At 44.0% G+C, this 14,496-nt stretch overlaps 1 protein-coding gene across 2 annotated transcripts in view; it reads left to right on the forward strand.

Moving 5' to 3' along the window:
• The window catches only part of ETV6 (ETS variant transcription factor 6), a 121,029-nt gene that overhangs the window by 34,519 nt on the left and 72,014 nt on the right, over nt 1-14,496 (forward strand). The window contains exon 2 of one of the 2 annotated variants that reach the window (XM_054282009.1): nt 7,877-8,003. The exons of the other annotated variant lie outside the window; for it this stretch is intronic. Coding sequence (XP_054137984.1) covers nt 7,877-8,003 — 127 coding nt within the window. The remainder of the gene's footprint in view (nt 1-7,876; nt 8,004-14,496) is intronic. 2 annotated transcript variants of the gene reach the window in all.

Here is a 14,496-nt window from a genome sequence, read left to right on the forward strand (position 1 = left end):
AAATAATCTGAATCTTTGTGATATTTTCTAGTGGCAATCATCCATGATCCCTTGTTTCTGGACTAGCTTACTAAGGCAGTCTTTGAGAATGGATATTTTATTTGACTGTCTTCTCTTGTTGAGGATTCTGTTCAGTTTTACTCAAGTAGATCTGCCCATTTTTTCACCAGCAGCCCTTATTTTAGCTGTCCTATTCCCAGACTGGCCTAGATTCTCTCTGGAAAATCGTTTTTACCTACTTAGAGGTGTTTTGGAACAAGGGGATGTGGCACACTTCCCTGCTGTGCTGTGTGTGCTGAGTTACTGTGGCACTGCTTGAATCTGCAGGATTACAAACTGTAAGGTGCAGCATTAGACCTTGGCATGGCACTCCCAGGTTTCTCTGGGCATTTGGCATGTCCTTCTTCATGGAAAGTCTGCCAGAAGCCTGAAGTGTGAAGTGTGGAGAAATGCTATGGGGGAAATGCTGGGGTGCTGTGTATTCCAATGTAAGTAAGCTTAAGTTACAGAGAGACTGAGGCCCATATGTGGATTTTACTTCCACCAGTGTAAATCTGGACAAGAAACACTGTTTAAAAATAAATAAATAAATAAAATTCACTGAAGAATTTTGCAGGTACAGATGGGAGCAGGATCCAGCTGTGTATTGGGACCAAGAAGGGCAATTTCTTCTATTTGTGAGTGGTATTTTCAAAATGTGTATTTCAGGATGTTGCAGCTCTACAGGAATTCTGTCTCCATCAGTGACTGAGGGTTAAAAGAAGCTGTGACTTTTATTTGAATTACTCTCCCATGATTTTTTCACTACTTAACTGATGGGCAGTTAGATATCCCAGGACAGTGAATAAGTTGACCTGGTCTGTGTGACAGTTCTGACCTGTGATTTGTGCTATGTAAATATTTGATATCCTGTTTTGTGAAGGACCCTGTTCACAGTAACTGTGGCTTCAGTGGAAATGTTCAGAAGGCAATGCTCAGCCATGGTAGGAAGATCAGAAATGCTGATTGTCCTTGGATATGTGTTTGAATGCACAGCAACATTGCAACTGTGACAGCTCAGTAATGCAGCCAAGTAAAAACATTTGTGCCATGCCAGCCCTGGGATGCAGAAGAGGAGCTTTCCCATAACTCATGAGAGGGCAGCTCCCTGTACACCATGTTTCCCCTTAGTCTGCCCATCTCAGTTTCATGGCCTGCAGGAGCCTTGCCCTGAAATGAGCACATGACAGCAGCAAGAGTGTGCAGGGTGTCAATTCCCACGCACACAGGCAGGCTTGTACAGCCACCATGTGTGACAGAGATGAGGCTTCCCAGCCATGCCTCTTTTGGAAAAGAGAACACAAAAAGTGCACTGAAATATCCCTGACGTGCGGCTAAGCCTGGAAAGTTCTTTGCTCTTGCCTTCCTTGCTTCCCTGCTGCTTACTCACTGGCCACAGTACTTCAAAGCCTCATGTGGGATTTTTTTTCCCTAGCTATACAATTAACTGTCTCTCTTGAGCCTTCTGTGGTGCTTTTTGTGGCGTGAGTGTATCAACAAATCATGGTATAGATGCCAAAGGGACCCTGTGGGTTGCAGTAGTGGCCCAGCTTTTTCCATGCCCTGCTTAAACACAGGTCAGCAGCAAGTTCTGCAGAGGAGCTTTGCAGTGACAACCCCAGGATGCAAATTTTGGAGTTACATGTTGAAAAAGGCTGGGGGCAGATGGTTTCCTAATGTCAGGCAGTTGGATCCATGGCTGGCTTCTGCCTTGCAGTAGTAGGTCAGGGGGCCAAGTCCCAGCTTTGCTGCCTCTCCTTGGAGCCTTGCTGCAAGGGTGGGTGCATAGATAAGGCTTTACCCCTGTTTGGACTATGATGATTCTGCTTCCAAATTCTGAACCAGAATCTGCCTCTTGTGTATTTTCTGCTGCCTAACTGTGATATCTGCAGATGAAATTCTTTATTATAAATATAAATGATTGATCCTTTGATGAACTGTACTGAGCTTTTTGCCTTAGTTTTATCTTCTAGTTTTACCTGATACTATCTTCACATAACCTGTTCTATGCTCTATTCCCCCATATTAGCAGCAAAAAAATACTTTTTAAGCATGTGGTTAAGCTAGTTTTTTGCTGCTTTGATACTTGCTAATTTGAAATATTTTTGGAGTGCTTGTACAATAATGCAGCTGTATCATGGCATTTCCAATGACAGCATTGACCTCCTCAAGCTGCCTTTTCATAGCACTCAAGTGCATTGGTGTTGCTGTCTGTACAATTTTAATTTAATTAGGACAGTGGCTGTAATCACTATGGGTGAAGCATGAACTTCCCCAGTGTCTCTTTTCCCCTTCCCTTTGTGATGAAGCATTGCACCACTGTGTTTGTTTTTTATTTGCTTGAGTAAGGACTGAGGCATGGGAGGAGAGCCATCACCTGCCCCTGTGCAGGGAGGACAGGCTGGAAGGAGGAGCCAGGGAGGAACTGAACTTCACAAAATTGCTGAGGTTACTGACACAATCTCTGCTTTCTGCCCAGGAAACGAGATGTTAATCCTTCCCAGTGCTGCTTTGCATAAGGTCCATTCCAGAGAGCTGTGTTTGTTTTAATTTCTCTAATTACTGATGGTGTGCTGATTATGCTGCTATAGATTTGACGTGAATTGCTATATTAATGGGATCAGAAATTAGGAGATGTCTGCCATGGAAATTAAGAAGACGACAGCAGCTGGGGGAGGGGAGGGAAGTGGAGAGCTGAATTCATCCCCTGCTACTGCAGAGCTCCAGTTGGTTCATTTTGGGGTCTGAGCCTTTGTCCCTGGCAGAAGTTGGAGTATGCAAACTCTAACATTGACCAAGGTCCCCAGATGTGCTATTCAGTCCATCAGAGGCTCTGATTCCTTCCTGCTCCCTAAGTTAGACCACGGAACTCATCTCACAGTGGTCTCTGGACTTTCATATCCAGCTGTGGTACTGCACTCAAACCACTGGTGAACAGTGCATCTGTCTTCCTTCCCTTTCCTCTTCTCCTCACTTGCTTCTCTGAGGATTGATTTACTTGAATCTCTGGCTGATTTTCTCTGTGGCTGGTTTGCTGTCATTGTCCTGCTGGGTGCCCAGATGTTCAGGGCCTTCTGAATTTTTCCTGCAAACACATAATTTCCCTCCAACCACCCTTATCTTTAAGGCCCTTTTCCCCCCTCTGCTTTGCCTGAGCCACCTACTCCTGTGGGGATCCACAGTGGGAAAACCAGACCCTCCCAGGCTGCCCCTGGCTCCTGGTCCCTTGGCCTGGCTTTCCATTTCATGGCACAGGAACACAGCACCCTGGGACACAAATGTGTGTCAGCTTTCACTCTCAATTCCTCTCTCCCTGTGTGGTATCATTATGTGCAGTACAGGAGAAAGCTTTTATTCAGTGATTAAGGTCAGCTGCCTTTTCTGTCCAGCACAAGGTATTTGCAGACCACATTGCCTGTTTTGGTTTCCTGAAAACTGCTGCATAGGTATTGCATTTCTTTGCTTTATCAATTAAAGAAATTATTTTACTATGCCACCTATCCAGCTACTGAAATAATCATGTCAGTGGGACAACATAAGAGCATGCTTAGCAGACTTTCTTACCTACTTTATTTTCATGTCTGCAAAAACATGTATATTCTTTGTGCCTGCCATATGAGTGAACTTAGTAAAGGGACAAAAAGACTATCAGATTGCAAGGCTGTTGCTTTGGAGTTTAGAAGGGTGCAATTATATCAAAAGCCTGAAGCTATTTTTATTTGCAGCCTTCCTCATCCTTAACTGTTAAACTTTTTTTAAATTTAATTTTGTAACTTTGATTTTTTTCATTAATATTGTTATTTTAGCAGTATGAATTACTTGTGTTCCTGACAGAGAAAATTCTGTTCAGGTAGTTTTTGTCAGTAAAGGATGCACCCCAGTTCTTCAGACTGAAATCAGTGTGTCCTTTGATGGCTTTGGGAGTGCAGTCAGCTGTTAGATGCCTGCTACATAGTCACAGTGAGTGCAGCTTTTGATTTACACAGGATGGCTTTACCTGTGGCATTCTCAGCAGCTGAATATTTAGTAAAGAGAAAGAACCCATAGGTTCTCTTGATTTTTAGCCATGTGTTTCAGCCTGTCCCTGCTCAGTTGGGCAGGTGAAAGCATGTCCTGCTCAATGCAGACCTGGCTGCTTGTCCAGGTGGCCCCGTTGGAGCACCAGCCATCAGAGTAAACCCCAGGAAGGGCTTTCCATGAAAACTGACTCAGTGTAGCTCCTCAGTTACTGTAAGCAACGTGAAATTTCATGGTGAAACTTTCTTGACCCCTTTGTGCTGAAGAAACTGATCAAAAATGATGACAGCAAGCAATATGCCGTCTGTTTTAGTCACCTCTTTGTGGCTACTGGCAAAATGCTCAGGAGTTGTTATTTTGAAATTTCTTAGCTGGTAATTCTTTGGGGTGAGCGTTTGGTCCCTTGTAGGTTTAGGTGTTTATAGAGTCCCCTGGCAGGTGGTGAATAAGGAATGCGGTAGTACCAAGCTCTTTCTTAGCACTCATCACCAAAAATCTCACAGGACCACATCAAATGTGTATTGATTTGGTTTCTTTTACCAGTACATTAAGCTGCAGCAAGGCTGTTTGCTCAGGAACACGCAAGGTTCATGCAGGTTCTACCAGCACCACCTATCCTTCCTCCCAAGCTGTGGCTTGAACAAGCCTACCATTCTTGGCCTTAATACAAAGGGAAATACTAAGCTTGACTAGTTAGGAAATGCTTTCAATAAAAAATTCCTAGTGGCAGAGTATCTGCTTGCATAACCTTAGAAGCATGAGACACCAGCCACGTTTTAGTTTGGTGGGTTCTACAGAGAGAAGCACTGGGCAGTCCTGGAGCTGTGGGGATTAATGCAGTCCCTTCTCAGTGGTGTGAGCACAGGAGGTGCCTCCTGGAAACGTGACTCCAGAGAGCCTCAGAGAGCCTGGAGGAGCACATGTGACCTTGTGCAGGCTGAGCGCTGCCTGTGGCTGAGCCCTGAGCAGGGCCGGGCTGTAGAACTGGACTGGTGCTCGCAGTTCTGCTGCCAGCCACGTTGCTGCCCCATGCTGCAAACAGGATTAAGCTCAATTTTTTCCACAAGCCCAGTGTCTTGACCTCCCTGTGCCATTACCATTCCACACCTTTTGGAAATCTGTCCAGGGCAGCTCTTTCAGCGTGCAATTGTCAAATGTATTGCCCTTGAGAGGCACATGCTGTCCTTTTTCAAGACAGCTTAACTCTGAAATTACTTAGCTCATTTGAGCTCTGCTCTTGCTGTAACTCAGGTCGTCTGTGTGTCTAATAAAAAGAAAGACTTACCTAATGTCTGTAAATTGCTTTGATATTTAGGCTAAAGGTGCTGACAGAAAAATGCAGGATTAGCAAGAGAGGGCATTTCAAAGGCACTAATAGGAATTGGATAGCTAGCTCCCCTTGGTGCTTTGTAAAATGCCTTCTGCCAATAGTAATTCACACAGTACTGTGGACATCCAAGATGTGTGGGAAAAGTAACTGCAGTTCCATATCTTGTTTGGTTTTGGCTGTCCTGTCCTTATGAATGCTAGGAAACAATGAATCAAATGCATTTGTTTAAAACAGTAAACCTCAATGAAACTGCCATGGTATAAATCAAGTTATGGTATGCCTTTAGGAGATTGATCAGTAAAGGCAGCACATACTGGAAGCATAATGCCTTGCTTTGATACAGCTCCTCCTGGGTCTTGAGGGAAATGGATGGGTTCTGGATTTAATTTCATTTTCCACCTGCTCTTGGGCAGTGAGGAGACCCTTTGAAGCCACTTTGTCTTTGCAGTGGTGATTCAGTGAGCATGCAGTGTGACCTGAGCTTGGACTGTATCCTGCATTCTTCAGGAGGGAGGAAAAGGACTTTGGGTCTCCCACCTATCCCCCAGTGCCCATTAACAGAGGCAGCATCTGTGTGGCTGTGTTTCAGAGAGTTTCTCTTTTTATGAATGTCTCATGAACACAGTGAGCAGCTGCAGTGTGGTTCGATATCTGTGCTGTGGATGGCAGCAGGAAATGCTGGGAAGTGCCAGGTGTCCCTGCCCTCCAGGGGCAGGGGTGCAGATGGGCACAGAGAGCCACACCTCTGCAACAGGAAGCACAGAGTCAGCCACTTTGGGTCAGGGAGGGAGTTGGGGAAGCTGAAAAATCAAATAATGCCTTGTAGCGCCACAGGTGCATCTTTCATTGCATCACAGTGACCATCCCTGTTTGGTAACTGCACAAAACTGAATTCATGCTGGCTAATGGGTTGCTGTTGCCTGGCCAGTGATGAGTAGAAAGAAACTGAGTTTGTGGGAGACAGGAACATAAGATTGAACAATTTCTCTTTAAAAAGTACTGAGCTGACAGACATAGGGGCCATACTTGCAGAAATAACCAAGTGATGGTGGAGTGAAACAAGCTTGTCTTCTCACTCTGTCTAAACCTGTAATAGTGTGTTCTCCACATGCTGTCAGTCTTCTCTGCCATGTGGTTATAGGCTGTTGTGGTGGCACTCCTGATGTTGAGGGTAAACTTCTGGTTCTACCTGAGCTTCTGAGCAGCAAACAGCACCTTGCAAAGAGAATGAATTGGGCTCGCTTTGAAGCAGTGGCTGCACGACTTTCTAGGTGTTCCCTTTATTTTTGGATGTCACCTAATCTGCAGAGGGTTTTGCAAACCTTTCCTTCCCTTTGGTGGCAAGGGTGCTTACATTACATTCTGCAGGTGCCTCTATCAGCCTCAGTCTATTTTCCTGTCTCATGGCTGTGATAATGCTGTGGTTTGTCATGGTAGCAATTACCTTCTCTTGGTTCAGCACCAAATTTGTCTTTTCCGTTTGCCGGAGATCAAGGTCAGGGTGAGAGCCTGCACTCGTACTGTCCTGCAATCAGAAATTACAGTACCTCCTCCTGCTTCTGTGTGTGCAGGATGTAAATCCATTCTTGCACTGGTGTGTCAGTGTTCTGGAGAATAATGTGCATTACCTTCCAGGAAGCATATAATAATAGTTTTTATGTTTCTGTAAAATTATGGCTATGTTTATTTACAAAAGGTATATTTTGTACTATGATTGGAGGCTTAGAATATGGAAGAATTTTCCCTTCAGATAACGTGAAGTTTCAGTCTTAGATTTCTCGTCAGGCATTTTCCTAGGTAAGAACCTAATTGTGACAGTTATGAAACTAATACAACATTCACAAGTTGCTCTTTAGCTCAATTTGACTGTACTTGGTTGCAAGTTAAACTGCTTCAAAGAAGGTAATAGTAACTTGCTTAGCAAAAACAAGAGTACTACGTTACTTGATGGTAAATAGAGTAGTCTGGTGATGTGTTTTTCTGCAGCAATGACAAAAGTTACTGATTAATGTCTTTAAAATGGTAGGAAGGGGTATAGTGCTAAACACTTAGCTTGTTCAGATCATGACTGATTTGTTAACATAAGATTAAGTGGTTTTGGCACTTCAGTGGTACTCACACATGTATCATGGACTTGCTGTCAGATTTTCACTGACAAAAGCCCTCGGAGTCTCCCCACTTGCATGTCACTTCCCCGTTCCTCCCTTGGCAGATTTCTGAGAAGGCCCTTGGAAATTTCATGGCTTTCTTGAAAAGTAATCCTGCCACTCTGAAAGGTTCTTAGTCCCTTCTCAGCACTGGTTGCCAGTGTTCTGTGTGTGCTGTGGGGCTCCCTGGGCAGCTGGTGCACCACTAGTGCACATCACCAGGCACACACTTCCTTCCTTCCACCCACGTCCACCTCCTCTGCCATGGTTTCATACCTCTGTTCCAAAGTTCACGTTGTCCTCTCTCTTTCTCTCCCTCCCCCCCCCCACTTTCTTTTAACAGCAGGAAAGAATTTCGTACACACCTCCCGCGAGCCCGGTACCAAATTACACCTCGCCACCACTACATGTCCCAGTGCCTCAGGCCATCAGGATGGAGGACGACACCGTCAGACTGCCAGCACACCTGCGTGAGTGTCAGCACCAGGCTGCTTAAGCTCTTACACTGAGGAGGGGGTGGGACAGGGTGAGGAGTTGCTTCTGGTTTTATGGAAGAGAGCAGGGAAGTCCCTGGCTTTATACTTTTTTTTTGTTGTTTTAATAAGCTTTAGCTGGTTTGGTTTTCCTGGCTGTTGTTTTTAACTGAAGAAAATGACTCTTAAATACAGCATGCTGAATCTCCCCTCCCATCTCCTGCAGTCCTTGTCAAGAATTTGGGCTGTTTTTTGTGACAGGCACAAATGTGGAGGGTTTGTTCTGACGGGAAGTGCTGTGTTTCCTTCCACTTTATTGGAATGGCTCAGTTACGTTCTGCAGCACAAGGTCAGAGTTTCACCAGCTGTGGCAAGTGGAATGCGTTTGTGCTGTGGCTATTTTCAGGTTCTGAGGGGTCTCAAATACTTGTGATGCCCAGGCTCTCTAGTGTAGAGCATGACTGCTGCCAGAGGCAGTGGGAAAGGAGGAGGAGTGAGCTTAGCTGTGCACAAAAGGATGCTGCAAAGGAGGAAGGACATAGCACTGACATTGGAACAAAAACTGGAGCTGAGGGCAAGATCAGAGCCAGGTACTTCCTTGCTGAGGTGATTTAATGTTTGACAAATAGGAAAGGCCAAGGACTGTTGGCCAGTGAGAGGTGAGTTAGGAGGGGGACAAGAAGAGTGGAATTTTCCTTTTTGGAGGGGAAGCAGTTCTGATGGAAATAAAGATATTTTAAGTAAACTTTTGTCAGGTGTTACATTCCTGGGGTTCTTAAGCAACAATGAACAAGAGGGCCAGGAGCAAACAAAACTTTGTGCTTTGCCCTCTGGCAAACGGGTTTGGGATTTTACGGGGGGAAGAGGGGGAAGTCCATGTTTGTCACAAGACACTGTCATTGCTGTCTTCAGCTGTCTTCCACACACACTCCTTTTCTGGGTGCAGACTGTGTTTAAAGCATTTCTCTAGTCCTGTGCTCGCTCCCTTGCTGCCCATGAGTTACTCTGCCCCAAGGTCACTGTTCCCATGCTGTGTCACATGTCCTGTGTGGCCCAGTTCTCTGTGCTTCCTGGTGGGAATGGGAGCTGCTGCTGCTGCAGTGTTTCTGACTGTGCCTGGTCCCTGCCCGGGCATTCATGAGCTCCCAGGCCTGGCTGGATGTGTGTGTGGCTGCTCAGCTGTTCCCCTGCCTGAGGAGGACTTGGCTGCCACATTCACAGGGCATTTCTGTGCTTTGCCCAAAGCAGGCACAAAAAAACCAACACAGAAGCAGTTTTTCTCCAGCAGTTCTTTTCCATACTGGTGCTGTTCATCCCCAGATCTTGTGGGTTTTTAACTCACTGCAATACTTGATGCTGTTTACTTCTGCTGTGGGAGCCACTGTGTGTCCACTGCACAGCCAGGATCACAGCTGGGTTTCCAGTTATTACTGCCCTCCCCACTGTGTCTGGCAGATGCAGAAGGCAGGGAGGCAGAGACTCCTGATGCTGACAGTGGTGGTACATCCTGTACCTGCTTCCTTCCCATCCAGCCAGCATGCTGGATAGTGTTGGATTTATGCAGCTTCCTCTCAGTGAAGACTTCTCTCACAGTATTTTTAGAATGTGATCCAACCTTTCACCTTGACTCTTGTTTTGGTTTTTCTGTTCTTTTGGTTGGCACATTTTTAAACTTGCAAGGCTTCTTTCCCTTCAGTATTTCCACACCAGTCTGACTTGTTGCAGTGTAAAAGCGCAGATGATTAATCATGAAATATCTGTGAAATAGCCTTCCATAAAGTTAGTGTCTGAGGTCATAAACAACATGAACACATTTACATAGCCTTACTAATTGTAGTCAGTGGCAGTGTAGTATTTTGTAGCTCGGTGTGCAGTCAGTATTGACACAAAACACTGTTGTCAATCAACAGACCACCCAAACACTGTTAAAACCACTCATAGCTTCATAGCTAGGCCAGGAGCAGACATTGTGAATTTCTCAAACAATCTCTGTTGATTTATAATCTCTGTATCTCTTGTTACAAAACTTCATGCAGTAACTGCTGTGTTTAGGTCCAGCAACTGAGCTACAACATGTGCAGAAAGATTTCTGCTCTTCATGTAAAAATCTTAAGTGATGAGGAGGATATAAGGTCTCTAGATGTTCTTTTAATGCTTAATTATCTCCTTATTTGCTTTTTTTTAAGTGTCCTATTTATAGTTTGAATTAGTCAGCTTCAGTTTCCAACTATTAGATCTCATTATCGCCTTTCCTGCTAAATATTGTCAAAAGACTCCTCCTGATATAGGTGCTTTTAGATTGTCACTTCTTAACCTTTTCTTGACTAAACTGTAGAGGAAGGAGAGGTTCTTAAGGCTATCAGTCTTCCTGTAAAGCTTTCAGATTTCAAATTCTGTTTATATCACCTCTGTGAACTGACTGCCACTTCAGACATCTCTCTTAAATTGAAGACAACAGAAGTGAAGGTGATATTCCAGAAGTCTTGCTAATACTGTGTATAGAAATAACTCAGTTCCTTTTGGATTTCGTGTCATGAGGTTTTAAGAGGTATTAATACAGGGTTTTTCAGTTCCTGCATGGACTCCTCTCATTTATTTTTTGTTTATTTGTTTATTTTTAGAGATGTGTCTGAGGTACAGCTTTGATCTTAAATCCAAACTGCCCTAGAAGTCAGGCAAAGTAACTAATTTCTAGTTCAGGTTGCATGTAAAGGTTGGGTTTAGATTTGCAAAGTCCAAGGATTTTTTAGGTCTGAAATTTTGTTATGTTCCATCCCTACAGTTGTTTTTGTTAATGGGAGATGTGGTCAATTCCTCCACTCACACACACAGATCCAATGCAAAGGTTGTCAGGCCTGCACTCCTCCTGTTTCCAGGACATTCTGATGGTTCAGTCCCACCCCACACATCTTCATCTGCCTGTGCCATAGGTGCAGGTGACCCAAAGGCAGACCTAGAAACAAATGTTTCACATGGAACATGTACAGCACTCTCTGGATTCAGGCAGTTTTATGCCTTCTGATAAGCAATGTTACTGTTTTTAATGTTCCAGATCTCTCTGGGAGCACCAAGCAAAAGTATCAGAGCAATAAGTAAAGCAGTTTCCTTTGCTGTGATAAATTATTTCTCACTGCTTAGTGAGCAAATGAGCCTCAGGTAGGCTGTGCTGATTTCATCCATAATACAGAAACTGCCCAGGTATTGTGACACTGAAAAATTAGAAATAGGTGGAAGTCTTCTGGAACTATTTACATACCCCTTATCCATGGGGAAACACTCCATTTTGCCACAGAGAAGGTTAGTGGGGTTTTGTGGTGAGGGTCTGTGTTTTTTAAAATTTCATTTTATTCTGTGTCCCATCTGGTAAAATGTTATTAGCTACTTATTTTATGCTATGGCCTTGTAATAAGCAGCTCTTGGAACTGGATAGAGGATACAGCATGTAAGAGATGGATATTACAACCCTTTTTTCTGTCTATTAATATGCTTTGAATTATGGAGAAAACAACTTTTTTTCTTTTTTGTAATACACAAGTTTAAAATAAGGTGGTCTGCCTGCTAAAACAGCAACTGTAAATATGTGCTATGGGCTTCATGGTTTTCTTTTGTTTCCTTCAATATAAAACTTCTTCAAAAAGAGAGACAGAAGAAATCCCAGTGCTGAGAAAGGATTTGTTGCATGCTCTGGTCCTGTGCAACATCATTCCCCCTTGCATGCTTATGTTGATTTGTACAGTTTGATTTTTATCTCTGAAGGGCATCTTCTCTTGGGAACATGTGTGTGTTTGTTTAGGGAGAGTGATCTCATGGGCAAAGATTTCAGAGTTTTCTCTTGATACAAACATAAAAACGAGTTCATTTGTTCCTCTGAACTTATTACTCTTCTCTCCTTAATGTTGACATCCTTCACATGCCTGCAGCCCATTGTCATAGTAAGACACTCTGAATATACTTTTCTGTGCACACAAAGCAATTATTCTTGGCAAAACTAATTTTTCTTGCTGTTGCCTTTTTTGTGAACCCCCAACAGTCTGCACTGATATTCAGAGTGCAGTGATACATTTGAGATGTCACAGTACATGCATCTCCTCATAGGGGAGAACTTTTACTTTGGGGCTGCAGTGTTGTCTTGGCTCCACTCACTTTGGGGTGTAGTGGTGGTAGGGAAAGCTAAAGAACTGTTTGTAAAATCATCTGAGGGCTTTTTGTTTCCAGTGTAGGCTTGGGTTCTGGTCTTTGGTTTCCCAGTGTGTGATAAGTTCCAGGTCACAGCTGATTTGGATAAACTTCATAGAATGCAGGCCTGGTCACATACACCTCATGAGATCACATTTTTTATTTTGGTATCTCTCTGTCCTGTGTTATTATGGTCTGTTTACTTCCCTCATTAAGGACAGAAAGGAAATTTGTTTAGTTTTCTGCAAAGATTCTATTAAAGGCCTTTAAGTTTTTAGTAGGTGTTTCATAGGAATTTTTCTGCATTATTTGTGTTATTATTTGATACTCTGATTTGATGAGAACTAGTCCAGTGCTTCTGTGTTGGTTTGGCATCTTTGTGACCTTGGCTGTACCAAATAGTGCAATAAAGTTCTGTGTGGACATGAGTAGTAGGGTAGGACAGGTAGTTGGGCAGTTTCTTTAAACTAAGGCATTTATTAGACCTGAAGGCAGTTTGTTGCCAGTTTCTTTCTTCTGATCATGCATTGTTGCTTATATGTATCATTTGTGTTTTAAGGGCACTAGTTTTCTTTTTTTTTTTCTTATTAAAGGAATGCAGGAAACAATTAAGAGAAGGTGGAGGAAACAACAACACTTGGGATTGCCAGGGATTCATTTTTTTCTGTATAGTGTCTATTAATTATGCTACTCCTTTTATTAATCCTTTGGCACCTGTTAATTATTCTACAATTTTGGCTAGCAGCTGGAAAGCCACTTTGAAGCATTAAGCATATTGTTGTTTAGTTACTAGAATATGCAATGCACTGAACTGAAAGTATGCAGTGAGATGGGAAAAAAAGCCCTTTACCCTAAGCCACATTTAGAGCAGCAAGCAATGAAAATATTTGCTTTGGAAGGATCTTTGTGGAACAAAACTGACTGACGCACATGCAGGGAAAATAAAATAAAAGCTTCATATGACAAAGGGACTGGGAGAGGTGGCCAGAATGTCAAATTAGTGGCTGAGAGTAATCCTGGTCCTGCTGAAATGAGTGGTTAAATTCCCACTGATTTTCGTGGGAGCTGGGCTGGCCTCTTTCTCAAATTATTGGCGTCTCCTGGACCTCTCCTTGCTCTTCTCTGACATTAAGGCCACTTGCCTTGTTCTTCCCTCTTACTGCCCTTGCCTTTTCTCCTAATCTGCTTTTCACCTTACATGTAACTAGTACCAAGCCATGACAAAAAAATAAAAAAATTAAGCCTGGCAATGGCACTGCTTGCTAACACCTTATTGCAGTATTTAATCTTGATGTTACATCTTCGTCTTCTGCCATGGGCTACTCTTGCACATTTTATTGTGAGCTATTCAGAGAGGGTCCATCCAGCAGTGCTTCCTGGTTTTTCAGTTTGTAACTGTTAATGATCTAATGGCAGGCTGAATGGAGTGTGGAAATCCCAGCCAGCCATCCTGTCAGCCTCAGTGCCCCTTACTCTGGTTAACCCCAGCAAAGCTCCTTCAGGACTCTGAGCTCCAGTTGTTGGGCAAACAGGATGTAAAACATGAGCTGGGGAGGCACTGATCGTGCCTCTGACCTAGGGCAGGCTGTTCCACAGGCACCCTCTGGGGCTCACCTGAACTGAACTCACCTGCTCCACCCTGCATCCCAGGGCTTTTACTGGGAATCTCAGGCCAGCCTCAAAGAGATCCTCCAAACAGGGAAGCCCAGTCTGAGTCACTCTTGTGCCATGGCTGGGGAGGACATTGAGATGCTTGAGTGCATCCAGGGGGGGCAACAAGACTGGAGAGGAGCTGGGAACACAAACCCTGTGAGGAATGTCTGGGGGTGTTTAGCCTGGAGAAAAGGAGACTCAGGGGTGCCCTTATCACTCTCCACAACTCCCTGATGGTGGCTGTAGCCAGGTGGGGTTGGGCTCTTTCTCCAGGCAGCACTGACAGAACCAGAGGACACGGTCTCAGTCTGCACCAAGGGAAATATAGGTTGGATATTAAGAAAAAGTTTTTCACACAAAGAGTGATAAAGTACTGGAATGGTCTGCCTGGGGAGGCGGTGGAGTCACCATCCCTGGGTATGTTGAAAACAGACTGGATGTGGCACTGGGTGCCAGGGTTTAGTTGAGGTGTCAGGGCTGGGTTGGACTCAATGATCTTGAAGGTCTCTTCCAACCCAGTCATTCTGTGAATACAGATGCTGATGTTTTATATGGACTGTGTTGCACTGGGAAGGGTGAAACACCATTACTCATTCTGCTGGGAAAACTGTGGTCTTTGGATCATGAAGATTCTGCTTTGCATTTTTCTGGCATGGTCTTT

The sequence above is a fragment of the Melozone crissalis genome, unplaced genomic scaffold, assembly GCF_028551555.1.
Source record: "Melozone crissalis strain CALT ecotype California unplaced genomic scaffold, PUWL_Pcris_2 ptg000033l_1, whole genome shotgun sequence".
NCBI lineage: Eukaryota > Metazoa > Chordata > Aves > Passeriformes > Passerellidae > Melozone > Melozone crissalis.